The sequence below is a fragment of the Protopterus annectens genome, chromosome 9.part0, assembly GCF_019279795.1.
Source record: "Protopterus annectens isolate FY-2018-M chromosome 9.part0, PAN1.0, whole genome shotgun sequence".
NCBI classification, from domain to species: domain Eukaryota; kingdom Metazoa; phylum Chordata; order Ceratodontiformes; family Protopteridae; genus Protopterus; species Protopterus annectens.
Genome location: NC_056743.1, coordinates 787,490,026 through 787,511,414, shown reverse-complemented (window position 1 = coordinate 787,511,414; position 21,389 = coordinate 787,490,026). Strand labels below are relative to the sequence as shown.

General features: G+C 35.5%; 1 protein-coding gene across 3 annotated transcripts in view; it reads left to right on the top strand.

Annotated features, from left to right (window-relative positions):
- The window catches only part of LOC122811527 (transmembrane gamma-carboxyglutamic acid protein 2-like), a 1,149,160-nt gene that overhangs the window by 1,092,004 nt on the left and 35,767 nt on the right, over nt 1-21,389 (top strand). For all 3 annotated transcript variants that reach the window (XM_044083417.1, XM_044083418.1, XM_044083419.1), the window contains exon 6: nt 11,675-11,833. In XM_044083417.1, the coding sequence (XP_043939352.1) occupies nt 11,675-11,833 (159 nt within the window). The remainder of the gene's footprint in view (nt 1-11,674; nt 11,834-21,389) is intronic.

Genomic DNA, 21,389 nt, shown 5'->3' with positions numbered 1-21,389 from the left:
ACCTTAACCACTATGCCAATCTCCCACCCTTGTAGATGCATATTCTTTAACTATATATATATATATATATATATATATATATATATATATATATATATTTACTTATTATGATCACTATTTCTGTTTGTATACTATGTCTTGTACTATTACTATTTTCATAGGTTTTATATTTTAGCTATAATCCTAGTGTAGAGTATTTTATAATAGAACAGTTATATTTACCCTTGTATATTTGATACTTTTTAATCTAGTATTAGTGTTTAACATTTAAGGAATAAATAGAACTGATTTTATGTCTAATAGTATCTGAACAAACATCTGACAAATCTTCCATTTTTAAGATTCAAACTTTCCATAATAAATTGTTCTGAGATATTAAGTTTTGTTATCATTCAAAATAGACAATAACAAGAGAAACACCGTCATATTTTTTTTTATCAGAAGTGTCATTCTATACGCTAGTATATAAGCTATCCTTTTGGTATACTGCAAGCATTCAGAACTATTTAATAACTGACCATGGTTTAGAATGAGATTCTGTCTTTTGCTTATTATCTAACTTGTATTCACTGATATCTTAGTATATGATTAAAAATAGTATGATTATTTACTTTTATACAGGAAGAAGTAACCTGGATAGTTCTTAGAATTGTTAGAACTCCTGCAGCATCACAGAAATACTCATGACTCCAATTAAGTTGGTCCTCATGACAAGGGTTGACAAATGAACAGTTTATCTGCTACAATTCAGACAAAAATATTCTCCAGTGAATCCAAGCCACATCTACATTACACTTCAGTCACTCAAACCCTTCTGAACCACTAAAAAAAAAAAAACAAATCAAGACATGTTAACCACCAAAAAGCTATTGTGCTTAAAGAAATAACATTTAATGATTCGGTAAGCATTATTTGTATGAGATGTTAATATAAAGCAGACTGTCATTTTTTTTAAGGAGACATAGCATATAAACTTGCATTAAACAATGACAGTTATGTATGATCCAGGTTTAACATGTAAAACTGTGAATGTTACTCTAGTTATTTGATAACATTCCAATAATAGCTTTTGCATATGTAAGAAACAATATTTTTTATACTTCATTTATAACACAGCATAACTTCCCTGGGTGCGATTACATGTCAAGTATACTATCAGTAGCAAGCATTCAGAACTATGTAATAACTGACAATGGTTTAGAATGCAATTCACTGTCTTTTTCTTATTATCTAAGTTGTATTCCTTGACATCTTAGCATATGATTCAAAATATTATGATTATTTACTTTTAGACAGGAAGAAGTAACCTGGACAGTTATTTGAATTTTCAGAACTCTCACAGCTTCACAAATTCTCATGACTCTATGTTGTTTCAAGCTGGTTTTCATGATGAAGGTATTGCAAATGAACAGTCCAAAAGCTATAATTAATACAAACATGCTTGCAAGTGAATCCAAGCCATTTCTACACCACACAATCTCTCAAACCACCAAAAAAAACAACAAAAAAATTCTCAAAGTATCCCAGCCATTAAAAAGCCATTGCACTCGAAGTGGCATTTAATGATTCAGCAAGTATTATTTGTGTGAGATGTTTAATATAAAGCAGACTGTCATTCTTTTAAAGGAAACTTATCATGTAAACTTGCATTAAAAGAATTACAGTTAAGTGTGATACGGGTTTAACTTGTAAAAGTGTGAATGTTACTCTGAGTATTTGATATCTTTCATATATGTAAAAAATCTGTGTTTTTATAATTTGTTTATAACATAACATGTCTTTCTTGGGTGCTATTGCTATGTTAAGTTATACTATCAGTAGCACACTACTAGGCCATTTTAAGAACCCAGAATGTAACTTAACATGCCTCTTTAGTGTCATTTGTTGCATCTTGTATTATATTTAATAGTATAGTATTCAACTATGCCAAGATATCAGTGTGCCACCTAACATAAGTTTCATCATAATAATGATTAAATGTTAATAAATTGAATAGTTTAACATTTTAAACTACAAATGAAAATAAGTGGCTTTAATTTCATATATAGCTAAAAGAATCAAATGCTAACATTTTAAAAATGGATTTTGTAACCATTTGAAGTAGTGAAAGAAATAAAGGATTTACCTTGTAAAATTGTTAATGATTTATTTTTAAAAAATGTAAGTGATTATCAGAAACAACTTTCAAGAATAGAAAAGAAATGTGCAGAAATATGTATAAGGAAGCAGAAAAAAAAATAGATAGGAACACTAAAGAGTATGTGGCACAAACAGCCTATCCCATTAAAGGGGCAGATTTTAAAATCACTGTGAATGTTAGAAATAATAAACAGAAGGAAAAGACATTTATAAGTTTTAGAACACACCCAGGGATTTAGAGGCTAAAGGAAGGAGTCATTTTAATAAAAGTTTTTTCCAAGGTATTACATGAATCAAACAGTGGGGGAGAACAGGAATCATTACGACGTCAGGCAAATGAGATACACTTATCCCCCCCCCCCTCAGGAATGGATGGTCTGAGGGGAGGGGCAGAAATACCAAATAGTGAGAAGTAATAATATAGTTTATATATTAGATGGATTCCACATTTACAATTATGCAGATACCCTTGTGAATAATAAGCATTTTCTTTGTTTTGAAGGGGATTGCTTTTTTTTTTCATCGAAGGATTTTAATTTAGTTGATTCCCTTATTGAAACAAATTTTTTATCAGGAAGTTGAATTTAGCTATGTATTTCAGGGATAATGGAAAGGGAGAAGATAAAATGATGGAAGGGGAAATTAAAAGAGACGTGTTTTTAATCCACCTTTACATCCCATCCTAAACATACCAGAAGAAGCTATTTCTGAAAAACCTTTATAAATTACAAAGTGAAAGTAAAAGTAAAAAGTTCCGTTATTACAACCTAAATGATAAGAAGAAATAATTGCTTGATCAGTTGAGAAATAAGTAGATACAAATGATGAAACCTTACAAGAGTGGGGGATAGTTCTGTATGATTCTTTGGAGTACAATAAAGCTTTATTTGACATCTTAAATAATAAGACAAACACATTCCCCTGTTTCCATCAATGAAGTAGACATAGGCCATCAAACAACAGACTCCTTTTTAGAAGGGTGTTTATTAGACCAAAGATTTTCTTTAGATGCCTACAATTTTGTAAAGTACAGAATCTGGTAATACCCTCATTTTTGGTATACTGAAAGTTCATAAGAATTTGGTTAGACCTTCTGTCAGACCAATAGCAGTAGCTAGGGGTGTTCAAAGAACTACCCTAAAGTGGTTTGTATTGATATGTGATTAAAGTTTGTTTATAATTTAGTCCCTTATCTTATTATAGACTCATGGGATTTTCTGGGTAGGCTGTAAACAATATATTTTTTTTAACAATTGATGTAATAGGTTTATTTTCTTCAATTTCAAGAGAGTACTTCTACAACAGTATTCACAAGTATATAGCATTTACTAACTGTAAAAAAAAATCATATAAGTGAATTAATATCTATAGTTTTGGATTATAATTACATTTTTTGAAGGTGAGTTCTTCAAACAAACTAAAGGTGTAGCTACGGGGGCCTCATGTGCCCCCATATATGCTAATCTTGTACTTTTAGATTGGGAAACCAAAAATATATTAAATAGATTTAAGTATATAAAGTTATATGTTGGGTTTCTTGATGATATTTGTATTTTACGGAGGGGATCGGAAAAAAAATTGATGACTTTATCATGTATCTTAATAGTATATCTACATTTTTTAAATTTATACATAAATGGAACAGGAGAGAAATAGATACAAGGGTACGACATTCAGTTTCTGGTTTCAAGTCCACTATACATATATATATATATATATATATATATATATATATATATATATATTTATATATATTTATATAAGAAACCTACATTTAGCAACATGTATTTGGATTTTTCTAGCTGTCACCCTTTTAGCCAGAAAAAAAGTATTGTGAAGGGACAGTTTATTAAAGTTGCTGGCATGACTTCACATAAAAAGATGTTTTTGAAGAATTAAGTGAAGTTTCTGAAACGTTTTTAAGGAGATGATAATCCCCATTGGTTAGTAGAGGACACAAGAAATTGTTTTTCCCCAATGGGGAATGAAATATGAACCCTTACTAGGACTTATGCTAACTTTTAAAGAACATAACCTCTTTCAAAGTTCTTTTCATTTTGCTTTAGTGATAGAATATGGATCTTATGCACATGAAATTAAATGTAAAGTTAGGAAAAACTGGAATATTTTGAGAGCAAATCCAGATATTTATCTAATTAGGTTCAGATCCATGTTTTAGATTTAAGACAGGTCTTAATTTGAAGGAGAAATTTGAATGTAGTTACAGGTTACAAAATAATAATGTTCACGCAAAGAAAAGAACAACTAAGTGTGGGTCTTGTGCCCAGTGCGTTTACTTTTTGTAAACTTATACTACAACATTAGAAAACAACTTGAATTCAAACCTTATTTTTATGAAGAGGAATTGCCAAACCAGGGGTCTTATTTAGTTAGCTAAATGTTTAACATACCTGGCATTTTATGTGGGCAAAGTGGAGAGATCATTATGAAAAAGAATTTATGAATACTATTACTAAATAAATAAACAGAATGAGAATTATGCTTTAAACAAGCATTCTAGAATATGTCCTTGTTTCAAGTGCTTTGTTTTGGCATTTTAGAACATGTTATGCCTAAACCCAAAGGAGGAGATATGAAAGGGAAATCAGAAGAAAGGGAAGTTAAATGGCAATTGAAATTGCACTCTACACATTATCCAGGAATAAATGAAAATATTTCCTTGCAGCCCTTATTAAACAAGAAAGTAAATTGTTTATTGATTTTAATATTATAACTTTTAACAGTTTTTAGAATTATAATAGATTTTTAGTTTCACGATGTAATATCGGATGTTGTGACTTGAAGATGTAATTGATGGTTAATTTGAATTAATTTAAGGGGGGAATATACAACAGTTATTTTATTGAATTAAAGTGATTTTGATCAAGAACTAATTTAAGGATGAAAGTACTTAATCATGAATGTATTTGTGTTTTTGGATGTTTCTGTATGGTTGGAATAAAAGGTTTTTAAAGGGAATTCTGTTTGCTCTAGGCTGGAAGTGTTTATTTTCTTTGGTTATTACCTTGTAAAAAGTAATATTCAGCACCTGTTCATAAGTATTCAAGTACTTCTTTAAATAAGAATTCATAGCCATAAAATATATTGATTTTCATTTGTCCTTTAGTTTTTTACTGTTTGTGTCTTTTATTAACCAACCATCTCTTGATGCATTTCTCTGCGAAGAAGTTGATAGATTCCAGTCCATTTCTTCTGTTTTTTTTCCAAGGATTTTATTTTCCATGTAAAGTCCATTACATCTTCCAAGGTGTTAAAAATCTTCTTTCCTTCTGGAAGGTGAATCCTTATTTTTGCTGGAAACAAGATTTGTGCTTTAATATTGTTTTTCTTGAAGCTTTTAACAAGTGGTGCATATGCTTTTCTCTTTGACATCACTAATGTTGAATAGTCATTGTCAAATCTTATAGTATTTTCTTTAATTTTAGCTAGATAATTAGTCCATGCAGCTTTTTAAGACCAAATCCTTATTTTGACTTGAGAAACGTCATATGATCACTGACCTTGGAGAAGGTGTTTTGTTTATTTTAAAGATAAGTTAGAAAGGGGATCTATGTGCCCTTTCGATGCCAAAGGAAAAAGCTTCAGGCAGGTTCAAAGTTTTAGGCAGCCAGGTATTAAGGAATTGAATCCTACTGCGTCTCCCTCTTCTTTTTCAGTAATCCAGTAAATACTGAGGTTATGCCTTCTAGGTCTGTTCCCTAAGTTTTCTATTTTTTCCTGGAATAAGTTGTTTTGCTCCAGAAGAAATTCAGTGTTCTCATTTTCAAGTAATCTTCCATCAAAATCAGACACTGCCCCACCCCTTCTATACTTAATATTTGTGATGATTGTTGTTTAAGAGATTCACTCAGCACTTAAACTTATTTATTAAATTCCTCTTTGAAAGTGTCCATTTTGCTTTTTAATTTATCTATCTTTACAGATAACTCACTGATGTTACTTAGTACAGCCTGTATGTCTTTTTTGTCATAGTACTGTCATGTGCACCTTTTTTTCTAGATTCCTTGTATATCCTTCAATAAAACAATGTTCCAATTTCTCTGTGTACCTTTTGCATAATACCTAACCATAACATGTCTGAATCTACTACTTGTGAAGTTAAAACCACATTCCAGCCAAGCAGTGCAGAATTCAAAGAGCAGTCATAAGGCAGGCATGTAATTGCAACATCCTTCTGCTAGCACATGCTGGCAGCTTCTTTCTTTGTCACCAAAACACTCTGTGGAAGACTGTTCTTTGGCACCTTACCACAAAAGAGTATGGGAACTTCCAAGTGTTTGCAATTGTCAGTTCTTATGATTGAATCTGTTGAAGAAGATACAAGTATTTGTGCATCTTTAATATGTTATCTTCATTTGCCAACTCAGGATATTTTCAGATAGCACAGCTTTTAATGTTTCAGGTGGTTTTATATGGATGGCGCAGTGGTGCAGCGGTTGCATTGTCACCTCACAGCAAGAGGTTTTGTGGTTCGGTTCTTGGCTGAGATGCCTTCTGTGTGGGAGTCTGCATGTCCTCCCTGCTTTTGTGTGTGGGTTTACTCTGGGTGCTCCGGTTTCCTCCCATGTTATAAAGACATGCATCTGGAGCGTTTCTCCCCAGGCATCTGCTGAAAATTGCCTTTGTTCCAAGTCGGACTTTCCCAACAAGCAAATGTTTAAATAAATATAGTAAATGTCATTTATGTTTAATTCTACTGCTGTGAACAAAGTATAGAAAGAAGAGTATACACATAAGGAAAAAAATCTACTTCAAACTTGTATGATTTTAGACTTAATATTTATTCACCTCACAGTTATACCACATTACATAGTAAAATTTAACAGAAATAGTATTTAGGAAACCCCCCCAGAAATGCATTAGTTTTTCTAAGTAATAATATTAATGATTTCTGTAATTTATATTATTATGTAGCTTTTAAACAAAGTACCAATTGCACCATGGGTGCATATCATATAAAGTATTTCCCATAACCTGCAATAACCTACAAAAAAGATTTTCATATTTTAGTATGATCTTCAGTGCTTTCAGCATCCTAAAGAAGATGTACATTATTCCCCTTAGGGTATTTTGTCTCTGGAGATCAAGGATATGTGATAAAACACTTCATAAGTACTGGTAGTACATAAGCCAGTTTAAACCAGCAGTACTTCTGATGCCTGATGTGTTTTTAAGGTTTTAAAAAGAGCAGTGTGGGCTGTAGATTAATTTGTATTCTCATCCTACTGATTCAAATGAATGCAAAGATTGAAGGTACATTTGCTGCCATAAAAGTTTTTAAGGTCAGCAGTCTCCATACCTCAAATTACACCATATTCTAAACCCAGGTCTATAGTGAACTATAACACAAAAACAAATGAATGATGTTTACTACTCGGCCTTGCTGACCCATAAAATTACCTATAAAAGTGGGCAAAGGGTGTACTGGCTTTTGGTTACGACACCTAAGATAAAAAGAATCCAACGCAAAGGTTAGGTTTGCAACAACTCAAGATAGTTACTACTTTTAGTACTTGCATTTTCAATTATTCTGACTATGTTTATGCACGTTTTGATGCTTGATATGTTAGTTAATGAAATAAATTGGCTTGACTCCTACTCAAGAAGTGTGCTGACCCCCCCCCCCTTCCTCCAACTACACAGAAAGGGATAAAGCAATCTCATGTTATCAGAAGCCTGCACCTTTATCTTGAATCTCTATAATTGTTTTGTACTCAGAAGTTTGCCCGACTGTATTGTGCCTGGTACTGGGGTGCTCTTCTTATGATCGTCCTGCTGATTTTGTTGTACATAATTTCTTTAACCCATGGTATTTAATAGTTGATATTATCATGACCAATGAATCTGTCTTGGATGTAGAAATACATAGCTCCTCAGAGTTTCTTCCCACAAGTACCGATCAACAATTTTTAGTTGGGCACACAATTAGTACAGAGCAGACATTTGTACTGGCATTACTGTGATGAACTGAAAGTTTGTGGTCTCATGTGAGATAGCACTTTCACTGACTAGCACTCGCAGTTCTATTCTGTTTTCTGACAATTTTCTAAAAGTACCATATATTATATTCTGTTTCCTTTGAGACAATAAGTTATGCTTTGTTCTTGTCACTTGCTGACTACAGTATATACGTAGTTTGCCTGTAACGAATGACAGCTAAACTATGTCATGACTTACAGTGCGCCATTGAACGTGCCTTTATGTATCAACTGCATTATCAAGTATGTAGCTGGATCAATAAAAGGCTTTTTCTTTAGTGCTATTTAAATTTTTTTTTTTAATGTTTAAGAAATGTAAGTATTTAACTTTATAAGAGTGAGGCTGCCAAACCTCTCAGATTGCTATTTGTTGCTCTGGCTACTTTATAGAACCATGAACCTTGTACTTGTATTGCTTGATAAAATACTGACTAATATAACATGTTTACAGATTGCCTTAAAGCATTAATAATCCCCTTTCTCCCCATCCATGCTCTTTGTCTCCCCCCATTCAAAACTGATGTTTAGCACCATTGCCAATATACCAATGTATCACCCACCCTCACTCTGAAGTACCTGAACTGGTGGGTTACAATTGCCCCTTGTCGCCTTTCTACAAAGTAGCAACTTAGCATGCATAAAATCCTCATGGAAGTTTAATAACACCAGTTATTGGTGTACATTTTTTGGTTCTGTATGTGTCTCTGCCTTTACTGTTCCTGTAGAATTTTTCAAAACAGCTTGATTTATATTGCTAACTTGATTCTGCTGGCAGCTAGTAACACACAATGATAAAAGATGGGAAAAAGGCAGAATTATTCAATATGGATTTTACTGACATCTGTTTCAACAAGTTTGTCAATCATGAAGGCTGTTCCTGTAGCTGATGAGGTTTATTAAGGCCACGTCATTTCCTAATTATGATGCAAAAAAATTATTGGTAAACATTATGATGTTACAAGCACCATGCACATATGTCTTACCCTCACTATATGGGACTTAAGTGGCATAATTCAGTAAACTACTGGAAGCTTGCAATGTTCACTTTCTTGAAAGTCACAGTATTGGTTTGTATGTGCACTTTGGCTTTTCAGTAACATACACTCTTATCTCAAGGAAATCTTCTGGGATAAATAGTTTTTAGAAGGTATGTAGTACTTTTTCTTTATTTTGTGCCTCAGATACCTTTATATTATATGTTATTGAACAGTATACATTTTGCTGGAGACATTGATTTTCTCTGTGGCACTGTGGCTTTCCATTGTGCTGGCTCCTCACTGTAATTATATTTAAAGGTAGCAGAATACTAACATGGTGTTCCAAGTATGCAGCATTTTCAGATTTGCTTGCATTTTCCCTGAAACGGGTCTTAACCACTCCAGGGAGGCTGGCTCACAATTTAAAAAAAATGCTAACTGCAGGACATGATATTTTGACATGCTGAGCATGTATAACATGCCCTCCCACCTTTCTTATCTCACTTTACAACAGATTGTCCACTTTTTTTTAAGTTGCCACTGTAAAACTAATGGCACTAAACAAATGTGTCCCCTTTTCCTCCTCGCATTAAAACACCTAGCTCAAACATTGTGTCAGAATGGTTGAAGTATGGCTTACAAAGACAACTCTTTGCTCCCAGCCTTCTCATTTTGCAGTTTATCTTAGATGCTCCTAGCATATCTTTCAACAACTGTGCTCAAGAATTCTGGGCAAAGACTACAATAACCAGTGGATAAAGCTCCAAAATCAGTGAAAATGTTTAAATATCGTTCTAATTCACTTAAAAAGTTAATGGAGTAACAAGTTTTGTATCACCATGCATTTTCTAAAAAAAAGCAGGAATTTCTTAATGTTTGGCATTTTTGGTGAAATGTAATTCATGATTTACCAGAAAAATCTAGCATTCTAAGAGGGAAAGAGCAAAAGTGTTGGGAAGAATCAGGAGCATTCTGCAAAATCAAGGAAATTTGGACAGTGCAGTTGTGCAGCGGTAGCATTGTTGCCTCACAGCAAGAGGTTCTCTGGTTCGATTCTCAGCTGGAGTGCCTTCTTTGTGGAGTCTGCATGTCCTCCCTGCGTTCATGTGGGTTTCCTCCAGGTGCTCCAGTTTCCTGCCACGTTACAAAGACATGCGTCCCAGGCCTCTGCTGAATATTGGATTAGTCCCAAGTCGGACTTTCCCGGTTAACAAAATGTTACATAAATAAATACATTTGGGAGGTATGGCTCCATGTACTGGTGTATTTTTGTCCCGTAAGTCCTTTACCTTGAATCTCAATTTCTATATATGAATTCTGTCCTTTTATTTTAAATCTAAACATCCCACTAGACTATAATTTCTGTTATACTGGAGGATTGCTTATCTTTGTCAAAACTACTGACCACTGAAGGAGAAAAAAAATCTTTAATAAGGGTCTTTCTTCTTTCCTTCTGAACAGAAACTTAAAGACATTAAAATGTCCCTCTTTTACAAAAATCATACATGCAATTAAAACAACCAAACTTCCTCCTAATTTTAAAAGCATTAAAATTTAATCTTGATCTGTTTCTAGTTTCCATGTGAAACACGTCAACTAGGCTATCACTTGTATGTAAAAGGCTTGCTGTAGGTCATCATCTACATTATTGCGTTTCTGTACTACATAGTAGTTATGCATTGTAATCCTATTTCATTGCTGTTTGGAAAAAATCTTGACTCTGTGTTGTCATCCTCCATACAGTGGTAGTACATGTAATCTTCATAATCCTTATTCCCTTCATCTCTCAACACTAAGTCTACAAGGCTTATACCCTTGACAGTACAGTGTCCCTTGACTGTCCTGCCAGTTTTTTGAATGACCCCAAGTGTTCAGCAAAGTCTTGACTGAAGAATTCAAACAGAGCAGAAATTAATACATTTCTTACAACAACTAGTGATAAGCAAAGCAATTTTTTCCATATCTTAACATTTACAACAAAATCCGGCCATCATTCACATAACACTCATTGATATGTTTCCCCTGACTACAGTTATCTTCCACAAATCTGATTTCTTAGTCTTTACTAATTCATCCATCCTTGCTGGTGGTCATTTTCTTAATTCTCATCTTAAAATGTAACTATGCAGTAATTAAAAGAATCTTTTACACCTGTTATTGCTTAAGGGACTCATTATTTAGTTAAACACTTTTGTTGACATTGACTGTTTCTATGAGAATGTGTCTTATGATACCCAAATTGACTATATGTAATATATTGTATTCATAGTGTGCTTACTATTGTAACCAGTGCCACTTACTTCTCCTTCCCTTCTGTTTCCCCAGTTTTAAACCACAAATGTTTGCCAGAAAATGTTTTAAACTGTTCATAGATGTTTTTGAAAATGTACATAGCTGTTGTGATCTAGGGATGAAACAAAGAATAAGGTAAACACCCCAAAATAATATATTTCAAATAATGCAGCATTTTAACAAGGGGTATTTTCCACACTATATATAGGAATAATTTTACAGAAACAGTTTTACATATACTTCTCTTTTTTCCCCTCTGACATTTAGTTCTAGATCAGTGCCAGTCTCTTTGGTGACTTCAAATCCTCAAGGTGAACCAGAACACGTGCCCCTTGCAAACTTGCCAGCTGCACCTGGACTACCATCTTATGAAGAGGCATTAGAAGGCAGAGGCATGTATGATGGACACCCACCACCATACAACAGGTAGTTTGATAATGAACATGAATGGCAGACATATTTGTAGATGAATAAAATGACATATTTTTATCACTGCAATTTTTGTAATTTGAATGTCAGAGATGTAAACTTTGTTTGCTTTGCATATAAACTGAACCTGTGCACAGATTCAATATATAGAGGTACACCGTTTTTTTATACTTAATTTTTTTACAACCTTAGGACTGCTTATTTGTCTGCATGCTGTTCCATATTTTTTCGTAACATCTTAATGTTTTTGGCTACTTTCTTTGGACTGAAAAAACATGTTGTATTTTTGGAAAGGAGTAGCTAGTTAAGTGAGTGTGAAAGTCGTATTAGTTCTTATGATAATATCTTCTTCTTTACATTTGAAGACAACTGCTGAAAAGTTTCACTTTTTGAAACTTTGAGTCAGATTAGTGCTTAAATCATCCAGTACTATGCTATGTGCAGAGTCGCATGCTCAAAGCCATATTGCATGCAGTTACATTACAGGTTACAAAACACTGGTAATCTATAAATGATAACTGATCTTGCTTTTGTAGATAAAAGTATATTAATGTTTAGCCATTTAATCTTTAATTTAGTGATGCTTATTTATTTAAAGAAACTGTTGTTGGGATATTGCCAGACATCTGTACATTTTTTCTCTTGTGAGTTAAAAATCTCAGTAGCTCTGTTGGTGATGCACTGTCCCACCTAACACTGAATATATTTTATTTTCTATAAAAGGCACTCAGATGTGAAAAATCAAATCAGCATTTTTTTTTTTATCTAAATACAACAGATGTATTTGGTAGTGGTAGCTGTATAGCAAATAGACAAACAAAACTGAACACATTTCTAAAAGATAAGAAAATTATGCATTCTGTATGACTGCCATTATGTCTATATGAGCAGTTCTTGTATTTTAAGATTTTTATGTCTGAGGGTGCTCTTTGCTCTTCAGATTGCTTTAGAAGTTTCATTTATAACTTGACATCTTGCATATCTTTTGCTGCATTTTTATCACTCATTCTCTAATACCCATTTTATCCTATTCAGGGTCATGGAGAGCCATAAGTGTCCCAGCACTCGGAGTGTAAAGCAGAGAACTAATATTGGATGGGATGACAGTCCATCATAAGTTGCCAGACTTCTGAAGTACTGTTCTTCAGATGGGATGTTAAACAAAGGTCCCATTTGGCTGAGTTTGTGGTGGCTTAGATAGACCATGTAAAAGATCCAGTAACATTTATAAAATAAAAACCCATCACATATTGATACAGTTACTATATGCACAACTTCTTTCTATTATTTCAGAGCAAACAATATTGCTATATAATTTCACCCACAATCCCATGGTTTGAGTAACAGTTCTTCACTTCAACAGCTCCAAATCATCCTTACTGCCCAAACAAAATTTTATTTAACATGTCACTTATGTCTTTTGGTACATGTGCATATTTCCCATGTATAATCATATCTAAATCAGGTTGTTGAAAACTTTTATAAAGGTATTCCTCCTTAAACGTTTCCCATACCATACATATCCTCTGATAGTTAACATATGTTCAGTTGTCTCTTCCACTCACTAAATATTGCACATATTATTTTGTCCCTTAACTGGTAATTTTCACAACACTGACCTCCATTAAAAAAACTGCTGTTTCCCGCACTTCCTCATATCTTACTTTCTATCTCTCAGCATTTCCCTATCCCTCATATGTCACATCTTCCCATGATTTTACATAATAAAATTGCTCCATAATGTCTTCATGCCAGTTTTGTAAGCATGTCTTTGTCTTCCTAAATGCAATATCTTTGACTTTATTTTACTGACATATTCCTTCATTTTACTACTCTTTATTCTCTTGCCAAACTTTCCCTCTCAGTTGTTGTATATTTTTGAACCTAGCTAGTCATTTTTCCTTATTTTCTATCTTTTACTGTCCAAAATAAGCACAGAAAAGGTAAATAACCAGATTTAACTACCACAAAACCACATACTCTCCCTTATTTATTTATTATTTATTTTATTTTACATTTGTTAACCGGGCTAGTCCAACTGGATGAATATCCATTTTCAGTAGAGGCCCAGGGAGATAAGCTCCAAATGTACAATTTGTTAATACTAACAAGTATATAAGCATAACAATGACAAAAATGAGGAATCTATGCACATTTTTAACATTATTCCAATCTTGATAAGAAGAAAGGAAGAAAAAAGATAGAGAAAAAAAGATGAAATAGGAGTTATAATATTATAAACAAAAAAGAACCTTGTTCATATATTGAGAGGAAAAAATAGCAGCAAAAATAGACTTTTAAGAAATCTAATTTTCTAATAAATTCGAAGGACTATATTTATTAAGGATTTCACCGACATAGAAGTCTGATGGTGAAAAATAAAAGAAGAAAGAGGGTTTAACATAATTGCCTAAGGCAGAAGTTAGTCAGGATTACAACTAGGGCAAAGCCAGTGTTTTTTTAGGTATATTTTAAGTTTTGGTTTGAAGTTAGAGAGGAAATAGAGGTGAGATCAGGAGGAAGAAGGTTCCATTTGTTCCCAACTACATTACAGAAGAGAGCATCACCTGCCCTGTTGTTGGATTTGCTGGTGCAGATGAGTAGTGTATTTCAGGAGCGCAGAGAGTTTAGATTCAGGTAGGGAGTAATAAGGGTAGATAGAATTGGGGTCTTCCTTGGCTGGTAAAGTATTTTGTGGGCCAATGTAATTTGGTTAAACCCAAGTAGATTTTGAAATTCAAGCCAGCCTAGTTGAGATAGATTCTGGCAATGGTGTGTTCTAAATGGTCGTCCAGTGGCATATCTACCCAATGTTATTGTAAGATTTAACCAGTTTAGAGAGATTACTTTTTGAAAGGTGAGTATAGATAGTAGAAGCATATAGAAGTGAGGAGATAAGGTGGGAGTGGGCAATACTTGTTTTAGCTAAAGGAGTGAGGAATGGCTTAATTCTGTAGAGGGCACCCATTTTTTTGTTCACTATATTTACAGTATTGTTAATATGCTCATTGAAAGTAAGGTGGTTGTCAGTAGTAACCCCTAATAGTTTTGTTGTTAAGTCAGGCTGTATGTGAGTACCATTCTTTGATAGGACAGTGAAATCACTAAGGGTGTGCTTTTGGGTTGGTGAAAATAGTAGCTTTGTTTTTTGGGGGTTAAGTAGAAGACAGTGTTGAAGAAACCAAGACTCAACTTTATTAAATGCTTCTTGTGTTTTTAGTAAAAGTTCAGATGTGGTCTTAGCTGAGCATAAAATTGTCGAGTCATCAGCATATTGTTAACATGTAATTTGTGGAATAGCTAAGTGTAAGTCGTTAATGAAAATTGAGAAGAGGAGTGGACCTAAAATAGAGCCCTGAGGGACACCTAGGGTGACAGGCAGTAGGAGGGATGGTTGATTATCCCATAGGACTGCTTGCTGTTTGTTAGTAAGATAGGCTCTGAACCAGTTTATAGCCTGAGTATCGAATGCGAGGTGTGTAAGAATGTTTATTAATAGCTGGTGATTAACCATATCAAAATCTTTGGACAGTTCTATAAAGAGAGCTGATGTGAGGATGTTGTTGTTTCTGTTTTGGTTAATAGAGTTGCAGAAGGACAGGAGGGCAGTCGTAGTACTGTGGTGAGGCCTGAAACCATGTTGGCAATCAGCTAGCAAATTGTTTTGAGTTAGATGGTTAAGTAGTTGATTTTGGATGCATTTTTCCATGATTTTTGCCAATGGGGATAATAGAACTATTGGGCGATAGTTAGAGTGGTCATTTGAGTTCCCTCCTTTATGAAGTGGGATGATGTGTGAGATTTTCCAGATAGTAGGGATTTCTCCCTCGGCAATAGTTCTGTTAATGAGGATGGCAACTGGGTAGGCTATAGCTTTGGCAGCTTTCTGCAAATATTCTGCTGGTAACTGGTCTGCTGATGGAGTGCAAGGTTTAAGTTTTTGGATAAGTCTACAGATATCTTGTGTGGGGACAAGTTGTAACTGAAATGTAGGGGCTAAGGTCTTGTTAGTGTTTGGAGGGAATGTAGTATCAGGAAAAAGTTGGTTAGCTAGTGCTTGTATAGCTTCTGTGAAGTAGGTATTAAAGGCATTTGCTGCTTGTCTAGGATTTTCTCTTTGAGTGCCTGTAGGGTTGGGAGTTTTGGTTTGGCCTGGGTGAAGTAGTCTGTTGATACTTGCCCAAAATTTTTGTGGGTTATTTTGGTGTTTGGTTTGAGTGTTCATGTAGAAATGTTTCTTGTCTAAGAGAATAGCTAGTTTTGTTTTATTTCTCAGCTGTTTATAAGTGAGGTGATCTGAAGTACTTCTCCACTTGGCCCAGGCTTTGTTTCTGAGTAGCATGCTTTATCTGGTGTCCTTGGACAGCCAAGGGGCAGGCTTGGCTCTAATTCTTATGTTCCGTTTTGGAGCGTGGTGGTCAAGGATTGCTAGAAATTTAGAGTTAAAGTAGTTAACTGCCTCAGTGAGAGGTAGACTTTTTAAGGGGGTCCAATTACAGGCTTTGAGTTCATTTTGGAATAATTCTGGGTCAAAGTCTCTATTGTATCTAATTGTTCTGTAAGTGATTGAGTGGGGGACATTATTTTTTTCCCTGATCAGGTAGGTTAAAGAATGGTCACTGAGATTGTCAGGGAAAATCCCTACTTTGTATGCACGTTGAGGTTTATTAATGAGTATCCAGTCTAGGATGCTTTCCTTTTTGCTGGATTTATTATTTCTGGTTGGGGAGGAAATAATTTGAGAGTACCCGTGCAAGTCGATATGCAAGATGGGATGTTCTGTATTAATATTTTTCCAGTCAATGTTAAAGTCGCCCATAATGATGGTTTCTTGGGGGAAGTAAGGGGATAGGGAGCTGAGGATTTCCTCGAGTAAGCTGATGTTAGGTAAGTAAATGCAGATGATATATAAGGACTTACTGGAGTTTAGCTGAAGTTTAGAGACAAGGATTTCAGCCTTGTTCTCAGGAAGAGATTTGTAGTCAAGGGGGTAACTTGTAGGCTATTTTTGAAGAGAATAGCTACTCCCCTCCCTTCTTTTTTATGTGGTCGTGCCTTATAATACTGTAACCTGGTGGGGTGATATCAATATCTTTAGTATGGGGTTTGAGCCATGTTTCAGTTAGACATAGTAGGTCAAAAGATTGATCATCTAATAGTGCATGGAGGTGTGCAAGTTTGTTATTTGTGCTGCGTATATTGAGTTGTGCAATGTATAGAGAGTTTGTAAGTGTAGTGGGAGTTTGTGTTGTGTGTGGAGAGGGGTTAAGATTATTAGCTTGAAGTAAGCTAGAAGGGTCTGGATTTGGATGTATATCACCATCTTGCAAGTGATTTGTTTTGGGTCTAATTAGATAGGGTAGAAACTGAGATTAAGTTTGGAAGTTTCCTAATATTTGGGAAAAATACTTGATGTGAAGCAGTCTATGGTATTTTGCTAGAAGATAATGTGTTTCTGACATTATATTAATGTGGTTTTGGGCAGTGGCTATGATTAAGGTAGAATGAGTTGGAGGGTGGTAAGTATTTAGATATTTTGTGTGTTCAAAGGATGTTAAGAGGTAAGCTGAGGTGAGGCTCATTAAAAGTGAGGGAAAGAGTAGCAAGGTGAGCTGTGTAAAGAGAGTATGGGATGGCATGACTAAAGGTAGAGATTCAAAAGTAGTTAAAAATAGTAGGAGTGGTGAAGACACTCTGAGGTAGTAAGTAAAGGAGAGGAGCAGTGTAGGAGGAAGGGAGAGAGGATTGGTAATATATGTAGGGTGGGGATAGTAAATTTGGGGGAGGGGTGAGTATTTTGAGTGAGGTTAGGGGAGGGGTAGTATAGGATTGGTTGATGTGAGAGGGGGTGGGGTATAGATGTATAAGTCTAGGACCCCTGGGGGTGGGTGAGAATTGGGGGGGTAGGGTAGAGAAGCAGAGCACGCCCGCAGGGAGTGTGGAGCGGGAAGAACCCAAGGAGAGTAGAAGGATGAAAACAATCAGAAGAACCAAGGTAGTAGGCTGGGGGGAGAGTGAGTAGTAAAGGAGGCAAAAATCCACGGGGTAGTGAAGAGGTAAAAAAGAAAATATTTCAGAAAAACTTTAGTGCAAGGAAGGAAGAAAAAATATAATAAGTACACAGAAAGGAGGCTACAGTAGAGATGAAGAGGTACTAGATTACAGGTGAGAGATTAAAAATAAATAAATATTGCCAATCTGGTGGCCGACTGGGTAATAAGTAAGATTATTAGCGATAATTGATCCTGGGTCTGGGAAAGAGCTACCAGAGGGAGCAAAAAAAGGCTACAGGGGAAGACTAGATAATGGGACTTCCAGTACAATATGAAGGGGGTAGAGGTTGGCTGCTGCAGCACCAGGTAAAGAGTGGAGGTCTGACCAACTAACAGGGGTATGGATAATGAGCAAGATAGCTAATACCACATACTTTCAAAAGTTCTTTAGGTTTGCACAGTAGTTCAAGGGAGAGGGTGGTACAGGTCCTTCACAAGGGCGCCAATTTCCTTTCCACGACAGGCAGGGTGGATGGCAGGGTTCAAAAAAGGGTATGGTTAGGAAAGCTCGGAAAAAGTTATAGAAAGAAGAACAATAAGATAAAAACAGTCACATACACAAAAATACTATAATAAGAACTAAATATACACAGTAGTACTATGTTAATAAAAATAGACATGGACACCGCATAGTGTATCACATCAGCAAACATATCACACCTCCCAGGAAAGCATAAGCGAGAATTACATTCAGTTGCTGGTAATAATTAGTTATAACCAAAGCAGATTAAAGTAAAGTAGGTACTATTAAAAGCTAGATAAAACCTCTATTCAAGCAATTACACAATTCGGCAGATAGATATTGATGTCTAAAGTGCTGAGGCAGGCCAGCTATAATAAAGAAGAAATGGCCCCTCATCACAGATGTAATGAAAGAAAAAAAAATACAGAGCAAAATACTATCTTAGCAAAGTACAATACTATAACGCTGGTAGGGAAATATGTTGATGCAAGAGATGTAACGCTAAACCCTAAGTATAAAAAAAACATGCAGAGTATGTAAATTACAGCCACTAAAGCCATTTGAAAAGCCATTTCAAGTAAGTGTGCACCATGTTACTACAGATATAGACTATAATAGATGGAGGCTACAGTTAGAAATATAGGAACAGCTTGGTATATATGGCACAACAGTGGCCTGAGCTATAATGCCAAAAAATAAAAATGGCGGGAAAGACAAAATGCCGCATCTAACTATGTGCACAATAAACAACTAATCTCTCCGATTCAGAAAAGCACTGGTCGCTATGACTACTTTTGTGAGCTATGCATCAACACTAACCCAGAACTTAAACAGTATGAGCCAGCTAACCAAAAACGTATAAATACACAGTTCTTTATGCATAGGGAGAGATATTAGAAGAGCAATAACTATACAATACAAATTAAACAGCTATCATCTCAGAGTGTGGCACAATGCTTACAGTATGCAACGCAAACAACAGGCATGAAAAAAGAGAAAAAAAAAACAGTCATTTAGGCAGAAAAAGGGAAAGTAGAAACTTTCCGTATGACTAAAGACATACAAGTAGAGGCATTTCCATACATCTGTCTTCAATTATACCGCAAGCAGCTCAAACATACAAAGAAAATGCTTAGAATAAACGCTGCGGTGTATAGCTATGTGGGATTAACTGCAAGATCTTATTTAGTTAAAGCAACATGCCTTCCTGGTGGTAGAGCCGCTAGGAGCCAGTGCATACAGCCGCCACAGACATTAAGGGAATAAAGATGGCGCACGGTGTAAATGGGGTAAATTTGATACCTCGGGCCGGAAGTAGGTCTGGGAGGGGGAGGGGCTTAGCTACAAATGATGTAGGGTCTGGCTTCGAGAGCTACCCACACGTAAAAGGTATAGGTAGGCTGCAAACAAGATACAGGTGCTATCAGGGGTTTTAAAAGAGGAATAACTAAGCTGTGGGATGAAATTAGGAGTTGAGGTAAGGATGGAGTGAGGACAAAGTAGGAAGAACTAAGGTGCAGTATGGAACAATGAGGAGAGCCAGGGCTCAGTATGTATCAGAGTAGAAGAGGGGGCAAGCAGGACAGGAACATAGAGCAAGAGAAAGTCAGTACTACAGAGAGAAAGAGAAAAGGAGCCCAAGGAGAGTAGAAGGATGGGAACAATCAGAAGAACCAGGTAGTAGGCTGGGGGGAGAGTGAGTAGTAAAGGAGGCAAAAATCCAGAGGGTAGTGAAGAGGTAAAAAAGAAAATATTTCAGAAAAACTTTAGTGCAAGGAAAGAAGAAAAAAAATAATAAGCAGACAGAAAGGAGGCTACAGTAGAGAGGAAGAGGTACTAGATTACAGGTGAGAGATTAAAAATAAATAAATATTGCCAATATGGTGGCCGACTGGGTAATAAGTAAGATTATTAGCAATAGTTGATCCTGGGTCTGGGAAAGAGCTACCAGAGGAGCAAAAAAAGGCTACAGGAGAAGGCTAGATAGTGGGACTCCCAGTACAATATGAAGGGGGTAGAGGTTGGCTGCTGCAGCACCAGGTACAGAACAGAGGTCTGACCAACTAACAGGAGTATGGATATGAGCAAGATAGCTAATACCACATACTTTCAAAAGTTCTTTAGGTTTGCACAGTAGTTCAAGGGTGAGGGTGGTACAGGTCCTTCACAAGGGCGCCGATTTCCTTTCCACGACAGGCAGGGTGGATGGCAGGGTTCAAAAAAGGGTATGGTTAGGAAAGTTTCAAAAGTTCTTTAGGTTTGCACAGTAGTTCAAGGGAGAGGGTGGTACAGGTCCTTCACAAGGGCGCTGATTTCCTTTCCACGACAGGCAGGGTGGATGGCAGGGTTCAAAAAAGGGTATGGTTAGGAAAGTTTCAAAAGTTCTTTAGGTTTGCATAGTAGTTCAAGGGAGAGTGTGGTATAGGTCCTTCACAAGGGCGCCGATTTCCTTTCCACGATAGGAAGGGTGGATGGCAGCGTTCAAAAAAAGGGTATGGTTAGGAAAGCTTCCTGGTGGTAGAGCCGCTAGAAGCCAGTGCATACAGCCGCCATGGACATTAAGGGAGTATTTGTAATATCATACCACCAAATTCATAGGGATAAACCTAGACCCCCAGAATAAACCCAACACACATTCTAATACTTTAAACATTTTTATTAAATCACAATTTATATAATGACATGGGTACATATGCAGAAATACAAAAGACAATAATCCATAGTGGCATTTTCATATTTTCATGTATTATACATTTCTTTTCTTTTTAACAATTATCATTCACTCCAACATTACACAAGTTGCTCATTTCCTGCCTTCCCTTAAATCTCACTCATTCTCCTCCTGAGCATTATTCTGCATGTAGTCCCATAAACTCCACTTTTTTTCTATGTAATTTGCCCCTTCCATTTTCTAAGGATCCCACCTCCAGTTCTTTTACCCCCTTTACCATATTCAGTACTTCCAATTACTGTTGTAGATTTAGGTTTCCATTGTCTAGTAGTTGTTTTTTGGCAGCCAGTAGCATTAAACTTGAGG